Source organism: Acomys minous (assembly GCF_964271855.1).
Source record: "Acomys minous genome assembly, chromosome: 18".
In the NCBI taxonomy this organism is placed as follows: domain Eukaryota; kingdom Metazoa; phylum Chordata; class Mammalia; order Rodentia; family Muridae; genus Acomys; species Acomys minous.
The window spans coordinates 34091152-34117089 of NC_140501.1; the positions used below are offsets into that span (position 1 = coordinate 34091152).

General features: G+C 37.9%; 1 protein-coding gene across 3 annotated transcripts in view; it reads left to right on the plus strand.

Moving 5' to 3' along the window:
- The window catches only part of DIAPH3 (diaphanous related formin 3), a 454594-nt gene that overhangs the window by 261725 nt on the left and 166931 nt on the right, over positions 1-25938 (plus strand). For all 3 annotated transcript variants that reach the window (XM_084767928.1, XM_084767927.1, XM_084767929.1), the window contains one exon: positions 17764-17887. In XM_084767928.1, coding sequence (XP_084624054.1) covers positions 17764-17887 — 124 coding nt within the window. The remainder of the gene's footprint in view (positions 1-17763; positions 17888-25938) is intronic.

Here is a 25938-nt window from a genome sequence, read left to right on the forward strand (position 1 = left end):
TTGGTAGGGCTTCCGAATCCTATGTCTTTTATAAATACTAAGTGGCATTCATAAACACTATTGTGAACCAAAGTGAGTATCTTTCTGTTGTCCAAGATTCAAATCTGTCTAAAGGAATGGAGCTTTCTTTTGTTGTACTACTAGATACCAAACCACCAGTTTCAGTTCTTTATACATAAATTACCAACTTGGATTTAGTCTCTGTTGTGGTTTCAAATAGGATTGTCATGAGTTCAGGTAGAGCCTGTTGCTGACACTGTATTTTAATCTGATTTCAATTTCAAAAATTTAGCCACCTTAAAAGTGCAGTTTTCACTTACAATCAACATGGATGTTTTTAAATTCAAACAACTACTTGTCGCTCGATAGTCAGTTTATGAACATGTTTTAGATAAACCCATTCACAGTTGTATAAAAGCTGGAATATTTTTGTGTTGACCATTAGTGATAGTGATGTCAAATCATTTTTGTGAGTTCTTTACTACTTTCTTCTTGGAATTTGTAACCTCGAAGAAGGGTAATTTTTTTTTCTATGTTGAAGGTAATATTTCTCAAACATGTTTAATATTTTCTGTTTCTCAAAAGTTTATATTGCTGTCAAATGGCAATATTTTGGGCTTATTTACTAAGAGAATAGGATTGGATGCAACATTCTTTAGAATTTTACCCTGATATGTGGATTATTTTGGCGTATGTATTTCATAAAGCCTTTTGTAAACAGTCTCTATTTCTGATTGCAACATTAGGCCTTTTACTACTCACTAGTAATTATATTAAATGATTTACCTGTCCTTATGTCACATTACATGGCCTTGATAAAAGAAAATATCCTTATAAATTGACAGATAGAGAGATATAGAATGATGTATATGTACATGTCTAAATATAATTGAAGAGATGAGAGCTCACATGAGTTTCTGGGACATTGTAATATCAGTAAGAGGCTTGAAATGAATCAACAATTAGCATTAAAAGAAAGCTTTGTAATCTAAAAACTACAATTAACCTACTAAATCAAGGAAAATGACTTTCCTGAGGTGAGATTTTTTAAGTTTTGGAATATTTGAGCAATTGTCATGATATGTAAAATTGAAATTCAGAGTATTTGATGAACATAGAATTTGTAAGTAACATAGTGGTATATAGAAGTGGCCCAGAACCCCTTTAAGTACAGAAAGGTACTTTACCTGGTGCAAAGATGATTGGGTAGTTAAGAAGCATCAGTGTTTGTATTTTAGACAGTGAATTGGAAAATCTTACCAGTCAACAATGCCTGAAATAGTTGGATACTTATTTATTCACTAAATCTTACGTACAGTTTGTCCTCAAACATTGGAATCCCTTCTCTCTGCTTAGGTTACAAGATTATATCTACCTCCTTGTTTCATAATTTCATTCTTTTCTTTTCTTTCCTTCCTTCCTTCCTTCCTTCCTTCCTTCCTTCCTTCCTTCCTTCCTTCCTTCCCTCCTTCCTGAGACAGGCTTTTTTTAATGTTGCCTTGGCTGCTTTGGACATCAGGCTGGCCTCAAACTCACTGGGATCCTCATGCCTCTGCCTCCCTGAGTAATGGGATTAATGGCGTGCACTAGCATGCCCTGCTCTTGTTTCATAATTCTTGTTAACTATTTCTTAGAGGGAAAGGGGAAGATGAAATAGAGCCTCCCTCTATAACTCCACTGGTCTGTCAACATACTTTGCTGCCCAGTCTGGCCCTGAGCTTGAAGCAGGTCTGCTGCTTTTGCTTTCAGAATGCTAGGATGACAAATGTTAACTCCTGATACACTTTTTATTTTAAAACTTTTTAGTTTATTTCTTCTAGCATTTTTGGAGGTGTAAATTAAGTTTTTGTATATTCACCTATTTTTGACTCATTCAATTATACTTCTAATTCTATCTTAATATTTAGATATTGTGTTCTTTTAAAAACTATTCAGCCTGCACAAAGACTTGCAGAGTTATAAGTTAGTAATTTGCTTCTCCTGTTTGTTTTCTTTCATGGTGTTCCTGGGGGCTTTCAGGGGCCGTGGGGTGTTTTGTTTCCATATGTTATAGTAAAGGTGTGCATGTGCAGGGGTCAGCAGATACTGCTAATATGTTTCACTGGGAGCAACAAACTTCATATTTGGAATAAGAGTTTTTAATAGTGTAGATGACTTTTAAGCATAATTTTCTTTTCATTATATGATCTAATTAATGAAGAAAATATTAGAGGAGTAAATGTAATGGTTTAGATGAAATAAGTCTGTTTGCTTTGGAGAATTGAGCGTTCTTACATATCATCATGTAAAGTTTCCACTTTTGCAACGTCCTCCGTGAGCTATCACATGAATTAAAAAGTACCTTTGTTTTTGAGCCATAACAAATCCTGGTCATTAGGTACTCCTAGATCAGCAGGGGGAACTTTCATTGCAACTAATGAGCTTACCCGACTGACAATTTTCAAAAATCTACTTCATTAGGATGCTTCTTTTTTAAGAAATAATGGCTTATGGCTTTTCTGTTGTGTTTCACTGAAAATATTTTGGTTCATTATTGTATTTCTGTATACCATGGTAATATTTCTTTCTTTTATGGAATTCTAAGGTTTGAATACATTTTTTTCTTGTCTACATAATTAAAATTAATTTAGTCTGTGAAGGTTTTGTTTACTAGCTCCCAGAAATCTGTGAAATTGGAATAATTATTAATGTGTAGAAAATGACAAAACCTTTTGTTTGACTTTGGGGAAGACAGATTAAAATGGAAGCTAAGGTGAAGCTGGAAAGATGGCTTAGTGGTTGCTAAGAGGACCCTGGTTTGCTTCCAAAGCCCACATTGGTCTGTTGAACTCCCTCTAACTCCAACATTACTGGATCTCATGCTCTCTTTTGTCCTACAAAAGCACATACACACCGTCATACACATATACATGATTAAAATAATAAGATTAAAAACAAGAATACTATGCTTAGTGTGAAGCATTATATTGGTCAGACTTTGAGGGCCATTGTAGTGGTCTCATATAACTCTCCATTTCTTCCCTCTCAAAACTCTTTTATACACTGTCTTGCTGGCTTGGCATTCATTCATTCAGCAAAGCTGTGCTCAGTGATTACTGTTCCAATATATACTTTGTCTTCTTGTAGTTTAGCTTATCTCACCCAGCTGAGATGTACTCCACCATGGTTGACTCTCACCTTTCAGGTGCCGTCCCTCCTCTTCTTTGTCATCTCTACATATATACTGAGCTTTTGTCTCTGTTTCTCCCTTATTGCAACTCATCTTGAAGTTCTCTCTCCCATCCCAAAGGCTCAAAAGCCATCATTTGTACTGCATTACAAATTTACTTTGCTGACTTTCCATCTCAGCTCCACATCTGCCTGTCCCAACTTTCTCTGGTTTCTTCTGCATCTCAAATAGATAATGAGGATCATAGTAGGCTGCAATAGGAGACTACACTTTTCATGTCTCCTCACAAATTATTTACTTAAGAAAACCTATCCTTAGTTGCTTTCTTCTGACTTCTTTGGACCTATCTGTGATTTTCTGTAGGATTTTCAGCAACTCAATGCAGACCACCTATTGGATTCTGCCTATTGAATCCATCAAAGGTGGACGCTGAGGGCTGCAGTGTTGTGCAGATTTCCCTTCATTAGCGCCCTTTCGTGGCTCTTTTTGGAGCTTATTGGAACCTCACGTAAGTGTGTCAGCATTTTACTTTCCCTTAAGGATAAAATCAGAGGTGTCCTTGGAATCTTTACATTACTATTTAGGAACTGCTCTAGACCAAGACTGTTCCTGGCTTGTTAGGAATGGAATTTGCGCCTAGAAATATATTCTAAGAAGAAGTAACCTTCTGATATTGTCAAGTGGGTTCACTGAAGGCCCAATGGTAAATTTTTCTGTCTATATTCTTATCACTTAAAAGAATTCCTTGATGTGTGATTTTTTTAATTTCTTTTCATCTTATTTAATATGCTTCTTTCTGCTTCTAAGTCGCTATCAGCATGCTTCTAACTAGTAATTCCTTTCTCTGACCCAAATAATTGTCTGCTAAATATATCTCCTTCTCTCTGACTCCTCATGCAATTTTACCATTTTATGATAAATACCTTACTAAATGCCAAATGTTTATCTTTTATTCACCTACTGTGAGCACTTAATTTCCAGGTGGCTGCCACCTGGAAACTCATCATGAAAGTTTCACATTCCTCTTCTGTTGGTGGCATACAGGTTTTCTATAGACTTCCATGAACTTCCGGCCGTTGCCTCCTCAAAATGACAAATTGTATCAGAATTTTATGACATTTGGTAATAATAATTAGTTCAGTGTCATTTTCTATCCTGCCAGCGCAGAGTTAAAAACATAGCTAACACTGTGCTCATTGATAAGAGTAAGTTGTGGAGTATATTCATAGACTGGAATTTTGCATTTTGAATAAGATATATAAGTCACCTGATACTTCATATTTTACAGTGTTAGAATATGAAATATACTTTATTCATTTCTATCTCTACACAAATGAACTTATGTGATGAGTTACTGTGTTAATTTATGACGTACATATGAAGAGATGTAATCATAGAAAGTGATGGCAAGAGATGCTAGTGATTCTATGCCGTTGTCAGTAAGGAGGCAGGAAACCTGCTTCAGCTTTTAGGGCTCAAATCATACCTTTCAGAAGTTGATGTGTTGACTGTGCTCGAGTATTTCTGAGGTTGGGTGTATTTAGAGTTGTGATTTTTCAGATTAAAATGAGAACATTGTGTTATGCATTAATGTACTTTGATGTAACCCAACCTCTGTCCCCATAGGAAGAGGGAAAATTAGGGTGTCAGCCTCCTGGCAAAGAAATGCACAGTGGATAGAGGATATGAATGCATACTAAGAAGACAGCCTCTGCAGGCTGAGGTGAGAGGCCTCAGAGAAAGCAAGCGGCCACCATCAGAATGTATTCTCTAGAACAGTATGAGAGAGTAACTTAGTATTAAGCCAACTAGTATTTTGTTATGACAACTACTCTACCCAGTGAAGATTATTTTTTCTTCTTTGTTTGGATTTCTTTACTCATAGAATGGGATAGCATATACTGACCTTTTAAAAATCTTATCAGATTAGATCTGAAATCAGAAACAAATGCAATATTCAAAGCTCTAGTAAACAATTTATAACTGTGGAAGGTCCCTCTACATACTATTAACTAACACACTTGTAAATAATTATAGATGTTCTTAGATTCTTCTGAGTACCCTTAAATGGATACACAAAAGCATGACAGCGTTCTATATACATGTGTTGATGTTCAGTGTTAGGGTATGCCACAACATCTCTTTGGGTTCCTTCATGCTGGCGTATACCAAGTTTGTTTTACTATTTTTCTTGCTATATTTAGATGTATATTTCTTTTCCACCAATCCCTGCTTTGCTCATTTAATATTTGTGATTTTAATTAAAGCAATAATTGATGAAAGTTGGGAAAACTCTGAATTATCGGATAAAAATACCAAAGTGGAAACAGATCATTTTATGTTTTCAGTCTTCCATGGAAACCATAAAACTATTGGTTTCCAAGCTGTCGCCTGTTTCTACAGATAGAACAATGAATAAAAGCCATGTCCATAAAGTAGCCTAAGACTCTATATTGCAATGTTCAATTTCATTTTATACATATCTAATGAATATATTTGAGAATATTAATAGAGCTAGATATAAAAAAGTAAATTTGCTTTTAAAATATAATTTACTTATAGTGTTGTTTATACTAGCTAAAGATAATGGGTTATATGAAATTTTGCAACAAATGTTTTTTAATATATAAAAGTAGCATAATTTGATCATTTCCAAGGTAGTCACTGGATTTCTGATCACTGTTTACTTTGTATTACACGCATTGTGTAATGATAAGTGGTCATATATGTAATTCCTGCCGATTGATTCCAAGGAGAATCTATATAACTTTGGCTTCAAATCCTCCAACTGGAAACTTGGACATGAGGCTGTTAGTATATTCATTTTATAGTGCAAATATAAACTGCCAGCAGAGCAGCTAGATGGAACAGGAGCCGCGTGGCCACGATCACTGAAAGGATTGAAGATACTGCAGTGTGACATTGAGGAACACTGGCCATGCAGCAACTACTTGCAGCTAAAGATTGCTTTTTGAGATACTGAGCTAGGAACATTTCCCGAATGCGCTGCTGCTTGGGTTGATAGATGATGATGAAGAAGAAAACTACATCACGAAGACCTCTATATCCTTTTGGAGGTTAACAGACTGAAAGTGGCATCAATACAGCATTAATCTTCTCCAGAGACTAACAGTTTACAATGTGTGCAGATTTTTGGCCAGGAAGATTTGAAGTAGCTTCATGAGGAGTTCTGTCAGTGTCACCTATGAGCCACAGCTGAGATTAGATAACGGAACAGTGCTGCTAGTGGCAGCCAAGGTCTTGGAGCTCTCTTCAAGCTGCTGGCGGGGAGGCACTATTTACTGCTCCTCAGTTTGCTTCATGGAGTGGGAAATTACTGACAAGGAAGACGCAAGATGTCAAAATAGGGAAATCAAAGGAATAGCCTACCATAGTGAATCTGCATTTTACAAAGAAACTCTTTTGCAGCTGGAGCAAACATTATGGCAGTAGCCTGTGTCTCTCAGGTGACAAGGGCATGTGTAAGTCCTGGAGCTTTGGAGAAGAGGCCTAGAGTTAAGTTGTTGCAGACAAAAGTAGAACCTGTTCCTCAGAAGCCTGTCTGTGTTTAGAGAATTTGCAAATCTTGAGTTAAAAGTTTTATTAATTTCCCCGAGCCACCGTAACTGATCACCATAGCTGGATGCCTGTAAATAAAAGTTTATTCTCCCCCATATCCATGACCTATAAATTCCAAGTTAAAGGTAGTTGCTACAGTACATCTTTCAGAAAAGGATGAAGGGGAAAACAAATTGTCCCACTTTTTTTTTGTGTGTGTGTGTGTGTGTGTGTGTGTGTGTGCCTGCCAGCAGCGTTAGTGCTCCCTGGCTTGTAGACACATCAGTGTACACTCTGTGCTTATTCCTGTTCCTGCTTTCTTTTGTGTCTGGGTAACTTATCCTCCGCTTGGGGTCAGCAGTCATTAGATAGCTTGTTACGGAATTATTTCATGTTGAGATAGACAGTTCCGTCTACAAATTTCCTGTTTCCACAGAGGTCTGAGATTCTGGGATGATGCACAATTTTGTGGGTACCAATCAACCAGCTCCAGTTGTTGTTATGGCCACTCTGATAACCTCATGGAGGGATACCATCACCTCTGAGTGTTCTGAAACACCAAATCACCCTACTAGGTATATCTGGAGTTCACTGGTCTTAATACTGAACTGGCTTCATTTTTAAAGATCACTGTTGATAGGCTTATAAAATTTCCTTTTCCTTTGTTATCATATCCAAATACAAAATGAGTTAAAATTCACATATTCCTTAGAATTTTAGCAATTTGTTATGTACAGATAAATAGCTAATAATTTTAGATGGCAAAACAAAAAATTTCATCAATTTAGATAGTAGAGACATTGTAATATGGGAGAAGCTGCACTTTCAAATCATTACCAAAGATGCCTGGTAGCTGGGGTTCAAACGCCAGTCTGCTAGAGGTATACACTTTTAGAGGGTTAGGGTTGCTTTGTCAAAATAACCTGGAATATCCACCTAAAAGCAGGATAGGATTATTATGGCCAACCCTAATTTAGAAGTGGCAGCTTCAACAATTCCCATTTCTGATGTTTCATTTGTCGCTCTGCGTACTCCCTTCATTTGGGCTCAAGGGGAGGACGACTCTTAGTTGTTGCAGTGCATTGCTGAAGAAGGTGATCACTTCATGACATTCAGGTAGCGAGGAAGGAGGAAGAGACTGAGGACACGATGCACCATTCAAAGATAGCCCATCAGTAACATGTTCCCCTCAAGTTTGCTCTACTTTTTAATAGTCCACTGATCTCTGAACTCACCAGTGGTTTACTCTGTCAGGATTAGTGTCCTCACGATAGCTTTCTATAGCACCACCAGCAGGGACCAGTGCTTCAACACTTGAGCCTTTGGTTGTCATTTTGTTTTCTATCCAAAACTGACTTAATTCTGGTAGCTTTTTCTTTCTGAGCCTTATAGAATGAAGACAGCAATATATAACTGCTTATAAATCTAGTACCAAACCTAATAAACACTATTTAACACTCTTAGTCCATCACAGTTGTTGCTTTTATCTTTCAGTGAAAGCATGTAGTTCACACACATCTGGCTCTGCGGGCGTTACTATGCATGCAAACACAGTCTATGTGGATAATGTATTAATTTGTATTTTAATTTGTATAGACACCTCTATTTTAAGAATTTATCACGGGGTTGCCTGAAACTATAACCAAAGATTTTGTGGATTTGTATTTTTGTGTTGTGCATGCTATATGTGTGTGCTATGTTTGATGTGTGTGTGGTGTTTATGTGGATGTATGTATGTGTGGTAAATGTGGAGTGTGTGGGTGGGTGGGTAGGTGTGGGTGTTTTGTGGGTGTGTATGAACTTTTATACAATTGAAAACAATCTTCACACAGCATTTATGTTAGTCCTAAGTGTACAGATAAGCACATAAAGAGTTGGGTATACAAGCATTTCTGTATGGAATTTGGAAGGTAGATTCCAATTTCACTCAGCTTTAGCTTGAAATGTTTTCCTTAAATTTACATTTTGAAATTTGACCCAAATTTATTTTAAAAAAAAAATACATTTACACAATGAAATAACCCTTAAATATAGCTGGGCCCCAGCAACTCCTCAACCACTGAGAAGTTTAAGAGTTATGTATAAGTTATATTCAAAACAAATTTGTCAACCTAAAATTATTAAGGTATGACATGAACTATGAGTTAATGTATGATAACAGCTACTTACTATAGAAATATCAGAAATTAAGTTGACTCACATTCATATGTGAGACTAAAGGATACATGAATAACCTGGCACATGTAGAAGAGTAATATATGTGTAACCTTCCTCTCTTTGCTCAGAAGGGCTCATCCTTATTATAGATTTCAATTGATCAGTCACTAGTGAGACCTTTATTCTATGAACATGTCTATAAATATCAATGTAATAGCAGATTCTCAGCAAATAGCTTCCACAGTACTCGGCGTTTAATAAAGAGAAGAATTGTGGCCTAGCGATTGTTTTTCGATGTTTTGAGCCTATGAAGAGTGAGCTCTCACAGTAGACACTGTGTATAGGCTGTGGTACATTATTGTCTTAGTGGCGACAGTGCTTTCCTGGGAGCCTCTGAAAAAGGGTACCAAGAATGAGTAAACCATCCTTTCAGAACAGCTTTTGTCACAGGCCCATGTGGGGCACTGGAGATCTATGAGTGCAAAGGTCTTTGCTGTGTGGAAATGTCTAGGTTCAGTGTGAGTATAGACCGTAAAGCATGGAGAAAAGATTGTATATCTGCATCACTTGGCTAGCTCTCAGGGAACAAGGCACTGGTCTTGGAGAATAGCAGAATGTCATGGGGAGCCATTTTATTCCTACCTTTCTTTTTCTTTTCTTTATCCTTTTTTTGCCTGCCTGTCTGCCTACCTAAGAAGAGTAGTATTCAGTTTTACTCTGTGTCCCTGGGCTGTCTTGTCTGAGGTTTTTGGTTGCCCAAGCAGTATTGGCTATGGATTCCATCTCATGGAGTGGACCTTATGTGTCAACCAAATCACATATTGGTTGATTACTCCCACGAGCTTTGTGCCACTATTGCACTATCATATTTTGCATGCAGGACGCTATTTCATATCAAAGGGTTTTGGCTGAGTTAGTGCTTATGCATCTCCGTGTAGAGTACTTTCCTATACCAAAGACACTCTCTCATAGAGGTGAAGACACTTGTGGGCACCAGCTTGACATCTCCATGTTCAATGAGTTGTGTGGGTGTTGGCTTCAGTGATTGGGGCATTACCGTCCATTTGTGGTAAGTAACCTATAGACTTAGCAAAAGGCTAGATTGTCTGTGGGTTCCATAGGACACCCTTAACCAACAATTCAATTAGATGGAATGCTGTCTAGGTACTGGAATCTTCATTTAGTTATAGGAGATTATCAGTTGGGACTCTCTAACCTAGTTGCATTTTACATTTACATCCTTCATCTTTGTATATATATTAGGAAGTTTCTACTGCATTAGGTTTCCACACTACCCCTCAAATGGCACTTAATTTTTGCTGTCTCTCCCTGTATTACCTCTCTCATTCCCTTTTCCTTCCCCTTGCTCCAGGTGATCCTTCCTCTACAGCTCCCCCATCCATCCATAACTATTCCCCTTTCCTAAGAAGACCTTTTTCCTCCCCTACCCCCTCCTTACTCAAAACACTGTGGTTCTATCGACTGTACCTTGATTATCATTGGCTTGTTAGCTAATATCCGCAATAAGTGATTACATGTCATATTTCTCTTTCTGGCTCTGAGTTATGGTGGGTCTCCCCTTCATTGGGGTGCTGTTGACCACTAGCCCCAGAGGACAGAAGGAGCAGAGGTGGGGCTCAAGGCTTGGAAGGCTGCGAACAGGACAGAATAGCCTCCAGGAACCACTTAAGCCAGATAGGTCAACTTTATTCATGGTGATCAGAGACTTTATAGTCCTAGGTAGTGGTGGGGGGGAGGGCTTGGGGGCTCTCAGGATAGGTGTACATGATTGGTTGGAGCTAGAAATTCCAAGGGTGTTTGATTTGCATTTGGCAGCAAACTCCTCTCGTAGGGCAGGGAACACACTACCTAATTATCTATGGGCACAGGGAGGAGAGAGCTAGCAGGTAACTGTGCCAAGGCCATATATTAGATGTGTTTATAGGCATTTATGCTTAGACACTCTCCAGATGAAGTCACATCGAGAGTAGGAGGCCCTGATGGGGAGAGGGAGTCCTCCATTCAGCTCCAAGCTCAGATAGGCTATCCGGACTGGGAGGAATGCAACCTCAAAGAGCAGTTACTTCAGGGTGATTTTTTTTTCCATTTATTTACCTGTGGATTCCATGTTTAAAAATTTTTAACCGCTGACTAATACTCCACTGTGTAAATGTAGCATGCTTTCTTTATTCATTCTTCTATTGAGGGGCATCTAGTTTGTTTTACATTTCTGGCTATTAATAATAGAATAGCAGTGAACGTGGTTGAACATATGTCTTTGTGGTAGGATAAAGCCCAAGAGTGGTATAGCTGGTTCTTGAGGTAAATTGATTCCTCTCTTACTGAGGAAAGTGCACACTCAATTTTGATAATGACTGCACATTTTGCACTCCCATCAATATGGATTAGTGGGGAAGATGTGTGGGATCCACTTGAGGTAGGGGCATATGGGAAGATGAGGCAGCAGCAGGTGCTCTGCTAAGGTGATGGGGGTGAGACTGGGAAATTGGATTTGGAAAAGAGGAAGGAAGGCAAGGTTAGAATCCACAATTAGCCTATCCACTAACCTGGGCCAAGTGGCCTGCAGGTTCTCAGTGAGCACCTAATGGAGCTAGGGTCTGGGATAAAGCCAAGAGTCGGGGATGATGATTCTGTTTGATACACTGGAGATGTGGGCAGGCAGGGAGGGAAGGAGCAGGAGGAGGTTTGCTGCAGAGTTGGGGATTAGCCTGGGGGATTGGGTCTGCAGGAGAGGAGTAGGTGGAAGATCTGTAGTTAGCTCCCCTGCTTCCCTGACTGGGAGACTTATGCCTAATATTTAGTCCATGGCACATTGAAAAGCAATACAATCATTCTCCTGTATATGCACACAAAACTCTTATATAGCTTGAGGCACTATTTTGACTATTGACACAATCATCCCTTCTATGAACGTCTGAATTTAATCTTTACCTTGTTCATCAATATCTCTGCTAATATAAAAGATTTCTCAGGTTCCTACATTTGAGCATGATTTCCTGCTAGTTGTTCTTGTTCCACAATTTTCACTCACAAAATCTTTCCTCCCTTTACGACCCGCATCATTCTTGCAGAGAAAGCTGATTTGTTCTTCACATATAAGTCAAGTGCTGAAGCAGAAACACACACTCACTATTTCCCTGATGTGGCTTTTAAAATCTCCCCATTTGTTTTTCACCTTTTACTCTCCATGTCCCTCAACAAATACAGGCCTTCTCTCTGGCAGCATGACTCAAACACAAAAACAAACAAAAACCACAGATCCACCCTTTGCGGATGTGATAGAGCATAGAACATTATTAATTTTAGTATTCATCTTATCAATTTCTCCATAATATTCTAATAGTTGTGTTATGATGTAGATCCCACAGATATTCAGGATTAAAATACAACTAAGATTTATTTATGTCTATCTTACCCATTTGACTTTATTATTCTTAATTTGACATTCATACAATGTTATGCATCTGTTATTGCATTTACCAAGAAAATGTTAATTTGTTGATAATCTGAAACTTGTTTCTCACATAAAAATGTTTCTGTTTATGGAGGAAAGTTAATTTAGTGCAATTTATAAGTGGTAATAAGAACTTATTTTTTGTGTCATATCATGGTGTATATCAATGAATGTAGCATTATTTAATAAGTTTGTTAGTAAATGATTATCAAGGCTCAGGAATATTCATAACGGATCTTTTTTCATTGCAAAGATTACTTAAGTATATGTAATGTCTAAGCTTTTTAGCTTAAAATTATCTCATAATACTAAGTTATAATATTTTGAAAAACTTTCACTCAAAATTGCTTTAAATTTGAATATTTAAAGTTGTGACTTAAGTTTTATTCTAAATCTTCTTCATTACCACTAGTGTGTACTTGTCATATGACAGCACACTTGATGAACTTCAGGATGATAGCTATTAATGGCTAGATATTAAATCTTTCAATTTTAAATTTTATTTTTAATAATTTTATCAAGAAATGTTAAAGTTAAATTCAAAATTTATTTGTTCAACAAACATTTTAGTATCTTCCAGTACACTATATCACTGAAGAGTCAGATGTAAATATGGTGTGCTCTTTGTTGTTGTCATCATTGGTTTGGATAAAAGAATAAAAATCATCAGAAGAACTGTTAACACATCCAGTCACATAGATGAGGCTTAGCTGCGATTTGAGAGAGCCTATCTGATTGAATTGTCACTAAACTAGACAAGTCAGGGTGCCTTACAGTATTTTAGCCAACTTTGCTAGCAGCTCTGTTTTGATTATGTTTACTCTAGGTAGCGATCAAAAGGTTCATTTCTTAGTCAAAAGATGTGACAAAGCTGAAAGGTAAATGATAGGGAGGAGCTTCTAGGCCTCCTGAGGTTTACAGCAAATTCAGGAGTGATAGCTGTCTGTACTTCACACTAGCATTTTCCCCTGTGGGAGCTAAGAACCAGGGCTTGCTAACCAAGATCTCTACCACTGAGCTAACCCTCCCCACCCCCTGAAACGAGCATCTGAAACAGGAGTCATCTTGTGAGATTGAAGCCTCATCTTGCAGAGAGTGTGCTGTCCATTCTCGAGATCATGCACAGGTACATCAGTAAGAGCAGCTGACAACTCTCTTCTCTATTTGAAATTACTCTGGAAAAACAGTCATTGACTTTAAGGATAAAATTGTGTTTGAAGATGAAGGAAGTTGTGTTTATCAAAATGTAGTAACTACTCAAAACAAAAACACCAGAGCCTTAAAACTCTTTAGTCTTACCCATTGGATGGCTCCAACCGTTCGATGGTATTTTATTAGCCTGGAATTTACACACTGCTCTTTCTTTTCAAAATGTGTTTAGCTCCTTACTTAAAAGTTAGCAGTGAGAGGTTGGTCGATTACATTTAAATTCACTTAACTACAATGTACAAGGAATGTAATCAGAGTGCAGACGAAGCAGAAGAAATGGTTTGTAGGATTTCTGCCTGTAGAGTAGCCACAAGCACCATTTTAAAAGGTAGTGTTCTTATCCTTGCTGATGGCCTTAGATATGCTCCTAAGCACCACTCACGTATAGCTTTGCACCACAGGGACTTTAGACTGATTTCCACAATGTAAAATTTCCTGTTGACCTGTAGTTGTAGTGGTGAACAACATGGCTTTCTTATTTTTTCTTAAATGTTGGCATCACTTATTTCAGCCTTGAGGTTTTGTCATTTTTTACTCGTTTCTACAAATAAGAAAAACATAATAATCTCCCACTCCACAAAAAGGCTTTGCTCTGTGTGAGAAATTTTAATCTTTTCTTAAAATCTTTTGTTTTGTTTTTTGAGACAGGGTTTCTCTGTATAGCCTTGGCTCTCCTGGACTTGCTTTGTAGACCAGGCTGGCCTTGAAATCTCGGAGATGCACCTGCCTCTGTCTCCCCAAGTCCTGGTACGTGTCTCTCAATCTCTTATGAAATAGCAATGAGGTAAAAATACGAGATGTTTTCACTGATGTTCAAATTGAACCTGAGAGATGTTGCTTGCCAGTCCCCGTTGCACTGCACAGGATAATTATAGAAACCCTATGTGGGGACTCATGTTCCACTGTACTGAGTAGGTGAGTGAAGGCCGAGCTATTTTAACATCCCCTCCCCCACTGCCTTGTAAGAGCATTTTAATAAAGACTGAAGCAAAGAGGCTAAGGGACATGTTCTGGGAGGGTGGCATGCACACAGAGCGGGCAGCTCTGCTAGTCCTCCTATCCTCTGTGGTAGATGTCTCCTTACTTGAGCTGTTCCTGTGTGTGTGTCTGTTTTAGTGACAATGCCACTGTAAGGACTATGCTTTCTCAAGTTGAAGATGAGCCATCCTAATGAACTTTGGAACTTCAGAGAAGGCCTTGTACAGATCCTAAACACTCCCACCAGTTCAGGAGTGTGGATGACTGACTGCCTGGACTTGAAATTGGCACCTGAAATGTGAAGGTTGCCTTGTGAGATCAAATCTGTGTCCTGAATATGCCACTAATTTTCCGTAATGAGTGTTAGCCTAATGTTGAATGGTGGGAAATCCAGCTCTAAAGAGTTAAGAGCTACAGTTGGTGTGGAAAACTCTGTGTGGTACAAGAAAACAGCCACATTAGCTCTAGCTACAACCCACCACTAACAACTGCAGCCATGTTGTTTTCCAAGTGTTCTTCAGACTCATAGTGTTGATTTCCATGTTAGGATCCTTTTTGTTTATCCTTTCTTCAGAAATTTTACTAGTGATTCAGGAACTTTTGTACTTACTGAACCTTTGGAACCCCTTATTAAACAAAGGCTCAAAACCCATATACACATATTTTATTAAGTAACTATGTACTCAGCCAAGCTTCAAGTTGTACATCTGTTTTGTGCTATAGGGTAGGCATATTTCCCAACATCTTCCTGGTATTTTTAGATTCATCAGGGTCCTCAGGCTAATATTTGTTGTCCTAGGTGTTTTTTCCTTATATTATATATGTTTTTATTCAATAGTAGGATATTACTTTAAGTGTTCTTCATAAAAAGTAACTGCACTTTTAAGTTTTTTAAATGCTTTTATTGCACACTAAGCCTCAGTTTCCTCATGTTGTAAACTAGGAAAACTGGACTGTTCTTATAAAAAGTAACAATGCATTTTTTGTAACATTGCACTTTGTTGTTGTTTATGCTTTTCCTCATTTTGTAAATTAGACTGTGATGTTCTTGTATTAGTGGAGATAAGACAGATCAGGTATACATCAGTACTCAGCAAAGGCTACTCTCATCATAGGTACTATTTATATTGTAGCTACAACTGCATGGATTACTATTTCATTGCAGTAGTAGGAAACTTTTCAAAGTATAATCTGTAGCACAGAGGTGGAACAGGACTTTAAACTTTCCTGACCACTTAATTAACTAATAAAATTATTTGGTTTTTCTATCTTTACATAATAGCATTTTTAAAGAATAAAAGCTATTGAGCCAGCAGTGAAATCTCTTGAGAAATTACAAAGCAGATGCTAATGACACATTAGAAGAAACAAATTGACCAGGAGAATAAAAGGTATCTTTCTATAATTCAGAGAGACAACATAGAAAGTAACAGAATAAGCATTTGGAAGTAAGAGAAGTAAGCAGGGCATTGTAGGTGTGATCAAACAGAAGCTGTGGTTGTGGATAGGTCTATGTGCAGAATAAGATGATACATTGTCACTAAGAGCAGGGTACAGCACCATGCAGAGAATTAACTAGAATCAATTATTAACTTAACTGCTGTCATCATGGAAGTACTCCATGCAAACCATTGCCTGTGTCACTGTCTCCTTTATTTTTAAATTGATAGGTAGCACTGAACCCCCAGTCTCCTGTAAACATGTGCTGTGTCTCTGGGCTATGTTCATCTCATTTTGAAAAGCCTGCACAGGATATACACTAGAAACTTAAAAGAGAAAAAGAAGAAAATAAATTGTTTGGGAAAGTGGACATGAATATAAATTGAGAATGGCTTCACCATGGTGTGAGCCAAAGGCTATAGTATCATTCTGAGACAACTGTTACCTGTAACTCAGTAATTGCTGTATCTAACAATTAGATTGTTAATTAAAATAAAAGTATATGTTAAAGTTTTGTTAAAAGCTGTTGATGGGCTAGGCATGGTGACTCAAGCCTTTAATCCCAGCACTCCACAGGCAGTGGCAGGCAGATCTCTCTGAGTCTGAGGCCAGCCTGGTGTACAAAACAAATCCAGGACAGCCAGGGACTACAAAAAGACTACAAAACAAACAAAAAGTTGTTTTGTTCGGTTGTTTTGTATTCAGCTATATAAAAACACAATCATCACTTTATGTTCTTACATCATTTTTTTGTCCTTTTTTTCATTGTTGCTTACTTTACACCAAAACATAAAGCATACTTGTTGATTTTTGTTGGTGTGTGTGTGTGTGTGTGTTTCTTAAACCATTTTCCTGAGCATTTAGGTTATTCATATTTATAAGGTCAAAGTTGTACTCGTTCCTCAGAATTAACTCAAAGTTAGTAAATGAAATGGTACTTAGAAGTATTATATTGATTTAAAGTCATATTTTATATAATTTACATTAATTAGATTTTTCAATGAAAATTTATCTGAACCCTAGGAAAATTAATATTCAAAAAGTTGTTTTAAGGCCTCTGTCTCTACTTTATGAAATAGCAGTCTCTTACCATAGGCATGTAAAAGTGACCCACTATGGAAATTCGAGCATTAATTCTTAAACTTTACTGCTGGCTGCAAGGCCAATTCATTCAGCCAAGTCCTCAGTTCTGTTGGTGTCCATGGGTTGTTAATATATACTATGAGAGCAGATTTAATTCAGAGATGGGGCCTGTGTGATTAGATGATTAATAAACATAGGTAGTGCTCAGGTACTGGATAAGAATGCCTGACATCTCAAATGTCCTCCCCGACCTTTTCTTTAGTTTGACTAATAGAGAAGCTTTTTCCACATCTCACCTAACTATTTGCCAGTTGTCTCAAGAGATATCTTAGAAAATGTAACAATTGTATCTGAGTTCAGTATTTCAAATAATGAATTTTCTTTGCTCTTATATGACTAGATTGTTCTGTTGTATTTGTAGTGGTTAAGATGTCTACTTTTAAACATTTAAGTGTGGTTGGCTTATGTAGGAACTTCCTGTATTTCTCCCTACTTTATAAGGATTCAGTTGTTTAGTTACCTTTTTCTGGATTTAAAATCCAAAAAGTTAAAAATTAGAGTTGATGAAATTGAATGTTTTAGAATGAATTTTCTTACCATGAGTTTTTTAAAAACATGTTTTGTTGCTAGATTGTTTTACCTTTTATATATTATAATTTTGTCCTTTCAAGGCATTTACTATGCTCTCTCCTAGTCTCTGTAGAAATGCTGGAAAGGAACTTGAAGCAGATGGGAAGGCAGCTCCAACAGCTTGAGAAAGATTTGGAAACCTTTCCCCCTCCTGAGGACTTGCATGACAAGTTTGTGATAAAGATGTCCATATCCTTTGATATCTAAATAAGTCAGTAGTCAACTGGATTGACAATGTCTTTAATCTTGTAAGTTTTTTTGTCTAACTGAAATACATTACACAGTGCCAAATTATTCAGGGCTTAACTTTTATCTTTCAGGTAAATTAACCAAGGTGTATTTATCGTAAGCAAAACACCAAGGATTTCTACTTCTATTTTCTTTTAGTCTTCGTGAGTAATAGAACATTTTTCCCATCTTGTCCCTTCTGTTTGCCTTATTCTGTCTGATAAAGAATATTAAAATTTAGTTTGAGGAATTTTGAATCCAATGCCATGAAATGTGATTTAGCTACTTGTGAACTCTTTCAGGAATCAGCTATAGACTATAAATATAAAGCATGACTGACCATCTCAAGGGCTGATAAACGTTAGAAATTAACTGATTCCACATACTATAGAAAGACTCCCTCATGCCAATCTAAAAAAGAAACTTGTCTCAATCACTGCTTGTGTGTATTTCAAAGTGAGATTGAAAACAATATGTGAATTAATAGCATGAAGCTTGTGTCTCATTTGATTTACAGTTTGCTTTTTATTCACTTATCTTTGTTATCAGTAACTTTGTAGCTTAGTCTCTAATTAGTAACTGAAATAATGAACTTCTTTATTTCATGAAGCTTGTGTTAAGTTGCTGTGCAGACCACTATATGAAATCCGCAATGGATATCTTTTCCATCGTAATGAAATATTGTTACAATGCATTTTAAAATCCCATATGATATGTGCTTTCTATAGGAAAGGACAGCCCAGTTCTAAAAGTAGGACTCATAAATAGATTTCCTTAATATTTTAAACTGATGTACTTGAAAAGAAATGACTTCCTCTTTCTACTTCTCCCTTGAGATATAGTGAATCAGAAAATTATTATTTGGTTTGTCATAGACTTTATTGTATGTGCTTTCAGCTTAATTGTGAATTAGTTCAATTTTATCTTCATTCTCTATGTCAGGAAATATCATACAAATGCACTCAGTAGCAATCAGTTAAGGATAATGTGTTTGTTCCTCTTGACTCTTATCTCCTACCCAGCTGCTTTTTAAAGAGGTTTCTTTATAAACTTGGTAAGGATTTCTTTCCTTTTTTTAAAACTAAGATTAAGTAAATATGAATCAGAAATATAGATTTGTACCACTGTTTGAACTGACAAATTATGTATTTTAGGATAAGTACGTTGTAGTTATATTTTTATAATTGTACTTGGATTTGTTTCTTGGTCATTTTATCATGTTAACACATTCACATGTGACTATTGGTTTTTTTATTTTGTGGGTTTTTTTATACATTTTTAAATTAATTTATTCATATTACATCTCAGTTGTTAGCCCATCCCATGTATCCTCCCATTCCTCCCTTCCTCCCACTTCCCCCCTACTCCCCTCCCCTCCCCTAAGTCTGTGTCTAAGGGGGACCTCCTCCCCCTGAATATGCTCATACGTTATCAAGTCTCTCCTTGGTGACCTATTATCTTTCCTCTGAGTGCCACCAGGCATCTCCATCCAAGGGACATGTTCAAATATGGGGCACCAGAGTTTGTGTGAAAGTTAGATCTCCTTCTGCACTCAACAGTGGAGAATGTCCATCGGCTAGTCCGGGTAGGGGGTCAAGGTTTACTGCCTATTTTTTCCTTGGCTGTTGCCACAGTTTGCGGAGGACCCCAGGGCCCAGGCTTGCCTGTAGTTTTCCAGGACCCGTTGGATCCTTCTATTTCCTCTTTCTCCCAGGCTTCTCACACCTAAAGTTTCAATAGGATGTCCTCCCCTCTTACCCACTATCCTGGTAGGTACAGTTTTTCATGGGGACATACACCTTGGACTAGTGTCTCGAGTATATACCATTTAGCTCTTTTTGCTTCTGTGTGAACTCATTCATTATGACAATTTCTAGTTCAATCCATTTATCCACAAATTTTGGAAATTCCTTGTTTTTAATAGCTGAGTAGTATTCCATAGTGTAAATGTACCACAGTTTCTTTATCCATTCTTCTATTGAGGGACACGTAGGTTGTTTCCAAGTTCTGGCTATTATGAATAAGGCAGCTATGAACATGGTTGAGCATAATTGGGACCTCATGAGGCTGAGAAGCTTCTGTAAGGCAGGTGACACTGTCAAGAGAACAAAGCGACAGCCTACAGACTGGGAAAAGATCTTCACCAACTCTTCATCTGACAAAGGTCTAATATCCAAAATATATAAAGAACTCAAGAAATTAAACACCACCAAACCAAATAACCCGATAGAGAAATGGGGCGCAGAGCTAAACAGAGAATTCTCAACAGAGGAATATCAAATGGCTGAGAAACACTTATAGAAATGCTCGACCTCCTTAGTCATCAGAGAAATGCAAATCAAAACGACACTGAGATTCCATCTTACACCCATCAGAATGGCTAAGATCAATAACTCAACTGACACCTCATGCTGGCAAGGGTGTGGAGAAAGAGGAACACTCCTGCATTGCTGGTGGGAATGCAAACTAGTACAACCACTTTGGAAAGCTATCTGGTGCTTTCTCAGAAAAATGGGAATAGGGCTTCCTCAAGACCCAGCTATTCCACTCCTTGGAATATACCCAGAGTGTTTTTTGTTTTTTAATCCATAAGTATTGTTAACTGAATTCATTGGGGTTTTTTTTTGTTGTTGTTGTTTCCTATAGACTTAAAAAGCATCTATGGAAAAAATTTGATTCCATGTAGCTTTTGGTCATACACTGTGAGTAGCTAATTAGGCAGCTTGGGTTTCTCAAACTAGCATGAGTTCCTGAGCTTGGAGTAAAATCCTGCCCAGCAGCTGGTCTCAGGACATACCCCTGCCTGTATTCATATGACAAAGTACTGACTAAATGATGTTGGCTTCCTGAAAGGTGTGCCGCTCATAAAATGCAGCCAGCAGGAAATCAGAACCAGGAAGGATGATTCTTTGCTGGAAACAGTTTTTCATTCTGAGTAAAATTATACTCCATGGACAGGAGAGCTACTATATCCTGTCGCTAAATATCACAACCTAGAAGCCTCTAATGAACTGATTAGCATTCATATGTCTCTTGGAATTCAGATATATGAACAGTTGGTGCACTTTGCTATTGACAAAGCTTATAATCATAAATATTCTTTGCCAAGATTAGACTGCACTCGTTTGCTTTTCATCTTAGTTAGACATACTAGTTTTGAAGTAATTAAATCCATTCATTGCAAGACTTTGTTTACTTTAATTAGGACTGACAAGTCAGATTTTGAATATTAAATGCATTTATACAGATCTTATTAAAATGGCAAATTGTGAGCTTCCTGGATCATAGAAAGTGAAAGAGTTTAAAAGCAAAAATGAACAATGAATAAAAACAACTTACTAACTAAAGTTTGTTACTAGCACTCAAACTTTGTTTTTTGATTTAATGCCTATAAGTTGACACCTATATCAATTATTTAGTTCTTCAACCAATTCTGTGGGAATATTATATATCATTTAATTTGTTTAAAAATGCCTCTTTACAAGTAAATATTTTTGGATTTTTGTTTGTTTTTCAAAACAAGGTTTCTCTGTCTCGCCATGGCTATCTTAGGCTTGCTTTGTAGACAAGATTGGCCTCGAACTCACAGAGACCCACCTGCCTCTGCCTCCTGGAGTACTAGGATTACAGATGTGTGCCACCACACTTGGCTACAGGTAAATATTTCCTTGAATCATCATCAAGGATTCAATAACATATTAATAATCTATTAACTGTAGTATTTAAAGAAACAGATTGTCTTATTTAGGTCTTTTCTTACTATGGTGAAATAGTATGACCAAAAAGCCAATTGGCGGGGGAAAGGGTTTATTCTGCTTAACACTTCATAGCCACTCTCTGTCCTTGAAGGAAGTCAGGGTAGGAACTCAAACAGGGCAGGATCCTGGAGGAAGGAGCTGATGCAGAAGCCATAGAGGGTGTTGTTTACTGGCTTGTTCTACCTGGTTTGCCCAACTTGCTTTCTTATAGAACCCCAGACCACCAGCCCAGGGATAGAACCACCTACCATGGGCTAGGCCCTTCCCCATCAATCACTAATTAGGAAAATGCCTTACAGCCAGACCTTTTTTTTCCTTAAAAAAATTTTTTTTCTAATTTGAAATGGTTTTATGTTCTAGGATCTCTAAATGGGACTCCAAGCCCATAAATTGACCTGCGCAGATATTATATACCCTGGTCTACAGGAGGGAAAGAGAGTCAGTGACTTAGAGTCGTTTACATCTAGTGTGTAAGAGGAACTACAATTTAATCCACACCGCCATTTTCTAACTCATCTTATTGAATTCATCTTATTGATTGTCATCTTATGGAGGCATCTTTTCAGTTGAGGTTCCTTCCTTTAAGGTAACTCTAGTCCGGATGTGAAGTTGACGTAAGCCTAGGCAGCACGCAGATACAGCTTTCTTATGAGATTTCACCAGTGCCATTCATTCCTACTGTGTTCTTAGCCTTAGAGCACATTCTCACGCCGTACGCCTGAATCTTTCCACAAAGTTGTTTGCTGTACATCATTTGAAGGCATGCACAGTTATTTCAGAAGTCATCACTCTTTTCACAGTATTATTTTCCAGTTTCTCAGCCTGGCCTGAACTATAATTAATTGAATAGCTCCACAGTAAACATTTATGTAAAAGATATAAAGCACAAATTTGAGGTTTGCTCACCAGCAGGTGTATGGAAGGGGTGTGAGAGAAACATGAGAAAATGCCAGGGTTCATACCAGGTAGCGTCTAGTCCTTTCCTTTGGCCTTAAGTTCTGCATCCTTTCTTCTTTTCAGAAAATTAACCAATAGACCATAGAGAATGCTCCTCTTCTCTCTACCTCCTCCTCCTACTCTCTTAAGAAAGATTAGTTTACTAGACATCTGTCTATATTTGTATTTAGCACAAATTATATAACAAAGTTTTTGATTCTTCCTATGTGGTTTTTTTTTTTAATAATAACACATTTTTATTGAAAATTAAAAATAGTTCCTATTACATCTCATTTTCTATCCCATCCCATGCATCCTCCCATTCCTCCCTCCCTCCCACTTTCACCCCAATCCCCCTTCCCTATGACGGTGGCTGTGGGGGACCTCCTCCCCCTGAATATGGTGCTAGGGTATCAAGTCTTTTCTTGGTAGTCGGCTATCCTTCCTCCGAGTGCCATTGGGCCTCCCCAACAAAGGGACATGGCCAAATATGGGGCACCAGAGATCCTGTGAAAGTCAGTCCCCAGTCTCCACTTAGCTGTGGAGAATGTTCTGTCCCTTGGCTAGATCTGGGTAGGGGTTTGATGATGACTGCCCGTTTCATCCATGGTTGGTGCCTTAGATCAAGCAGAATCCCTGGGCTCAGATCTAGCCATCATAATGTTCTTCTTGTAGGTTTCTAGGACCCTCTGGGTCCCCCTACTTGCCTATCCTCTATATTTTCCTCATCTAGAGTCTCAATAGGATGTCCTCACCTCTATCCCCATTTCCTGGTAGGTGCAGACTTTCATGGGACCTGTCCCTTGGGCTAGTGTCCGGTAATAAGTGAGTATATACCATTTGACTCTTTCTGCTTCTGGGTTATCTCACTCATTATGATCATTTCTAGTTCAATCCATTTGTCCACAAATTTTGGAAAATCCTTGTTTTTAATAGCTGAGTAGTAAATGGCTAAAATCAAACATTCAAGTGACAACACATGCTGGCGAGGATGTGGAGAGAGAGGAACACTCCTTCATTGCTGGTGGGAATGCAAACTAGTACAGCCACTTTGGAAGTCTATCTGGTGCTATCTCAGAAAAAGGGGAATAGGGCTTCCTCAAGACCCAGCTATTCCACTCCTAGGAGTATACCCAGAAGATGCTCCAGCACACAACAAAAAAATTTGCTCAACCATGTTCATAGCAGCCTTATTCATAATCGCCAGAACATGGAAACAGCCTAAGTGCCTCTCAGTAGAAGAATGGATAAAGAAACTGTGGTACATATACACTATGTGGTATTTTTTAGTGTCATCAAAATCCAACTTTCTTCCCCCACCCCTCTTTTATATTTTTGGTGTAGCTGTTGTGCAAGATAGCAATGCATGTTTCTGAAATTACAGAGTAGAAGCTAAAACTACTCCAGTAAGTTCATCAAATGTCTTTTATCTGCAATAGTCAACATTGTAGAAAGCATATTTTGTGAGAAAAGGATCAGAAAACATTGTTGGGGAGGGCGCAGGGTCATCAAAGAAGTAGAGCTACATTAAAGTGGGTGAAATAGTGCTGTGCACTGCATGAGCTAGCTGAAAAATGAGGGGGTGGATCATTGAGTAGATGGATTGGTTTCCTTGAATTTCTCATTTGTGTCTGCTATCACTTTTATCACTTATTCTTAAAGACTTTTAAAGACTTGAATTAACTATCCCACTCCTGGATCTCCTGGAATCCAGTTTACAGTGTGCCCTTTTCCTTTACTCTACTAGCAAACAGCTTGCTGTTCTCTGCTCCTACAGATAATGACCTACTTCTTTTAGCTAGTCCCTTCCTCTTAGCCAGCATTCCCCCTTCTCATCTCAGTTAGTTTCTGTCTCAATGTGCAAAAAAAGAGAAACCTTCATTTGTCTCATGTTGATTATTATGGGCTGTTCTTGCTGTTTTATACTTATCTGTCTCTACATTGTATAATGTGCATGTCATGACCACAGAATCTTTGCCTATCTTCTTAAATATTGTTCTGTCTAGTACCTAGATATGCAGTGAACTTATGAATATTTCCTAAAATGGTTGACTTGATCCTGGGTTCTAAAAGGGGTTTTTCTTTTTTCTTTTTTCTTTTTCTCTTTTGGTTTTGTTTTTTTTTTTTCCAAGACAGGGTTTCTCTGTGTGTATCATTGCCTGTTCTGGACTCACTTTGTAGACCATGCTGGCCTCAAACCAAAAAGGGGCTTTCAAAGATATTAGATATAGCAGGGCGCAATGGCCCAAGCCTGTTCTTCCAGCACTGCTGGAGGCCCAGGAAGGTAGATCTGTGTTAGTTCAAGGCCAGCCTAGTCTACAAAGAGTCCAGGGCAAGCAAGACTACACAGAGAAGCCCTGGCTTAGGGGCGCTTGGTATTAGATACATGGATCTCGTTGAAGTTGATCTTTGAACATTATGTGAAAGGATTGTGGATCTCTCCTTTCTCTCTGTCTCTGTCTCTCTGTCTCTCTGTCTCTGTCTCTCTGTCTCTGTCTCTCTCTCTGTGTCTCTGTTTCTCTGTCTCTCTCTTTCTCTCTCTCTCTCTGTGTGTGTGTGTGTGTGTGTGTGTGTGTGTGTGTGTGTGTGCACTCACGCACACGTATATACGTACAGAACTTTATAAGTGTGGAAGCTAGAGTTTGATTTCTGGTATTTTCCTCAGTTACTCTCCAGCTTGTATTTTGAGTGAGGGTCTCTTGCTAAACTGGGAGACTACCCCATATGGCTAGATTGGTTAGACATGAGCTGCAGGTACATACCTGTTGCTTCTTCCCAGCTCTGAAACTGTAGATTTTTGCTACTGTACTTGACTTTTTACATTGATTTGGGAATTCCCACTCAAGTCCTCACTCTTGCACAGCGAACATTTTAGCCACTTGAGCTATTTATTTCCCTAGCCCATGGAACCAGTGTGTTTCTGATGACAGCAATGTCATAGTGGTGTGTGAATAAGTGTGACTGTATCTGTGGAGGAAGCTTGACATCAACAGTATTGGTAGGCAAGGATTAAAGTACCAAGTTGTGCTTTTAGCTCTAATGACTTGTTTTGAGACCTTGTGAACACAGAACTGTGTCTCATTTATCTTCCAAATAGTACAATTACAGTAATTCAAGCTGAAATATATGAGGCATTCTCCTTAGTTTTGATAAGGACAAAGAAAAAAAAGTATTCAAAGCATAAGGTAGATGTAATATGTGTCAGTGATTTTGCATTATATCAAAAGTGTATTTTGTTGCATGTTGCTTATGTTTTTTTTGAACAAATGTAGAACTCCATGCTAGGAAAAAATGATACAGTTAACTGACACACACGT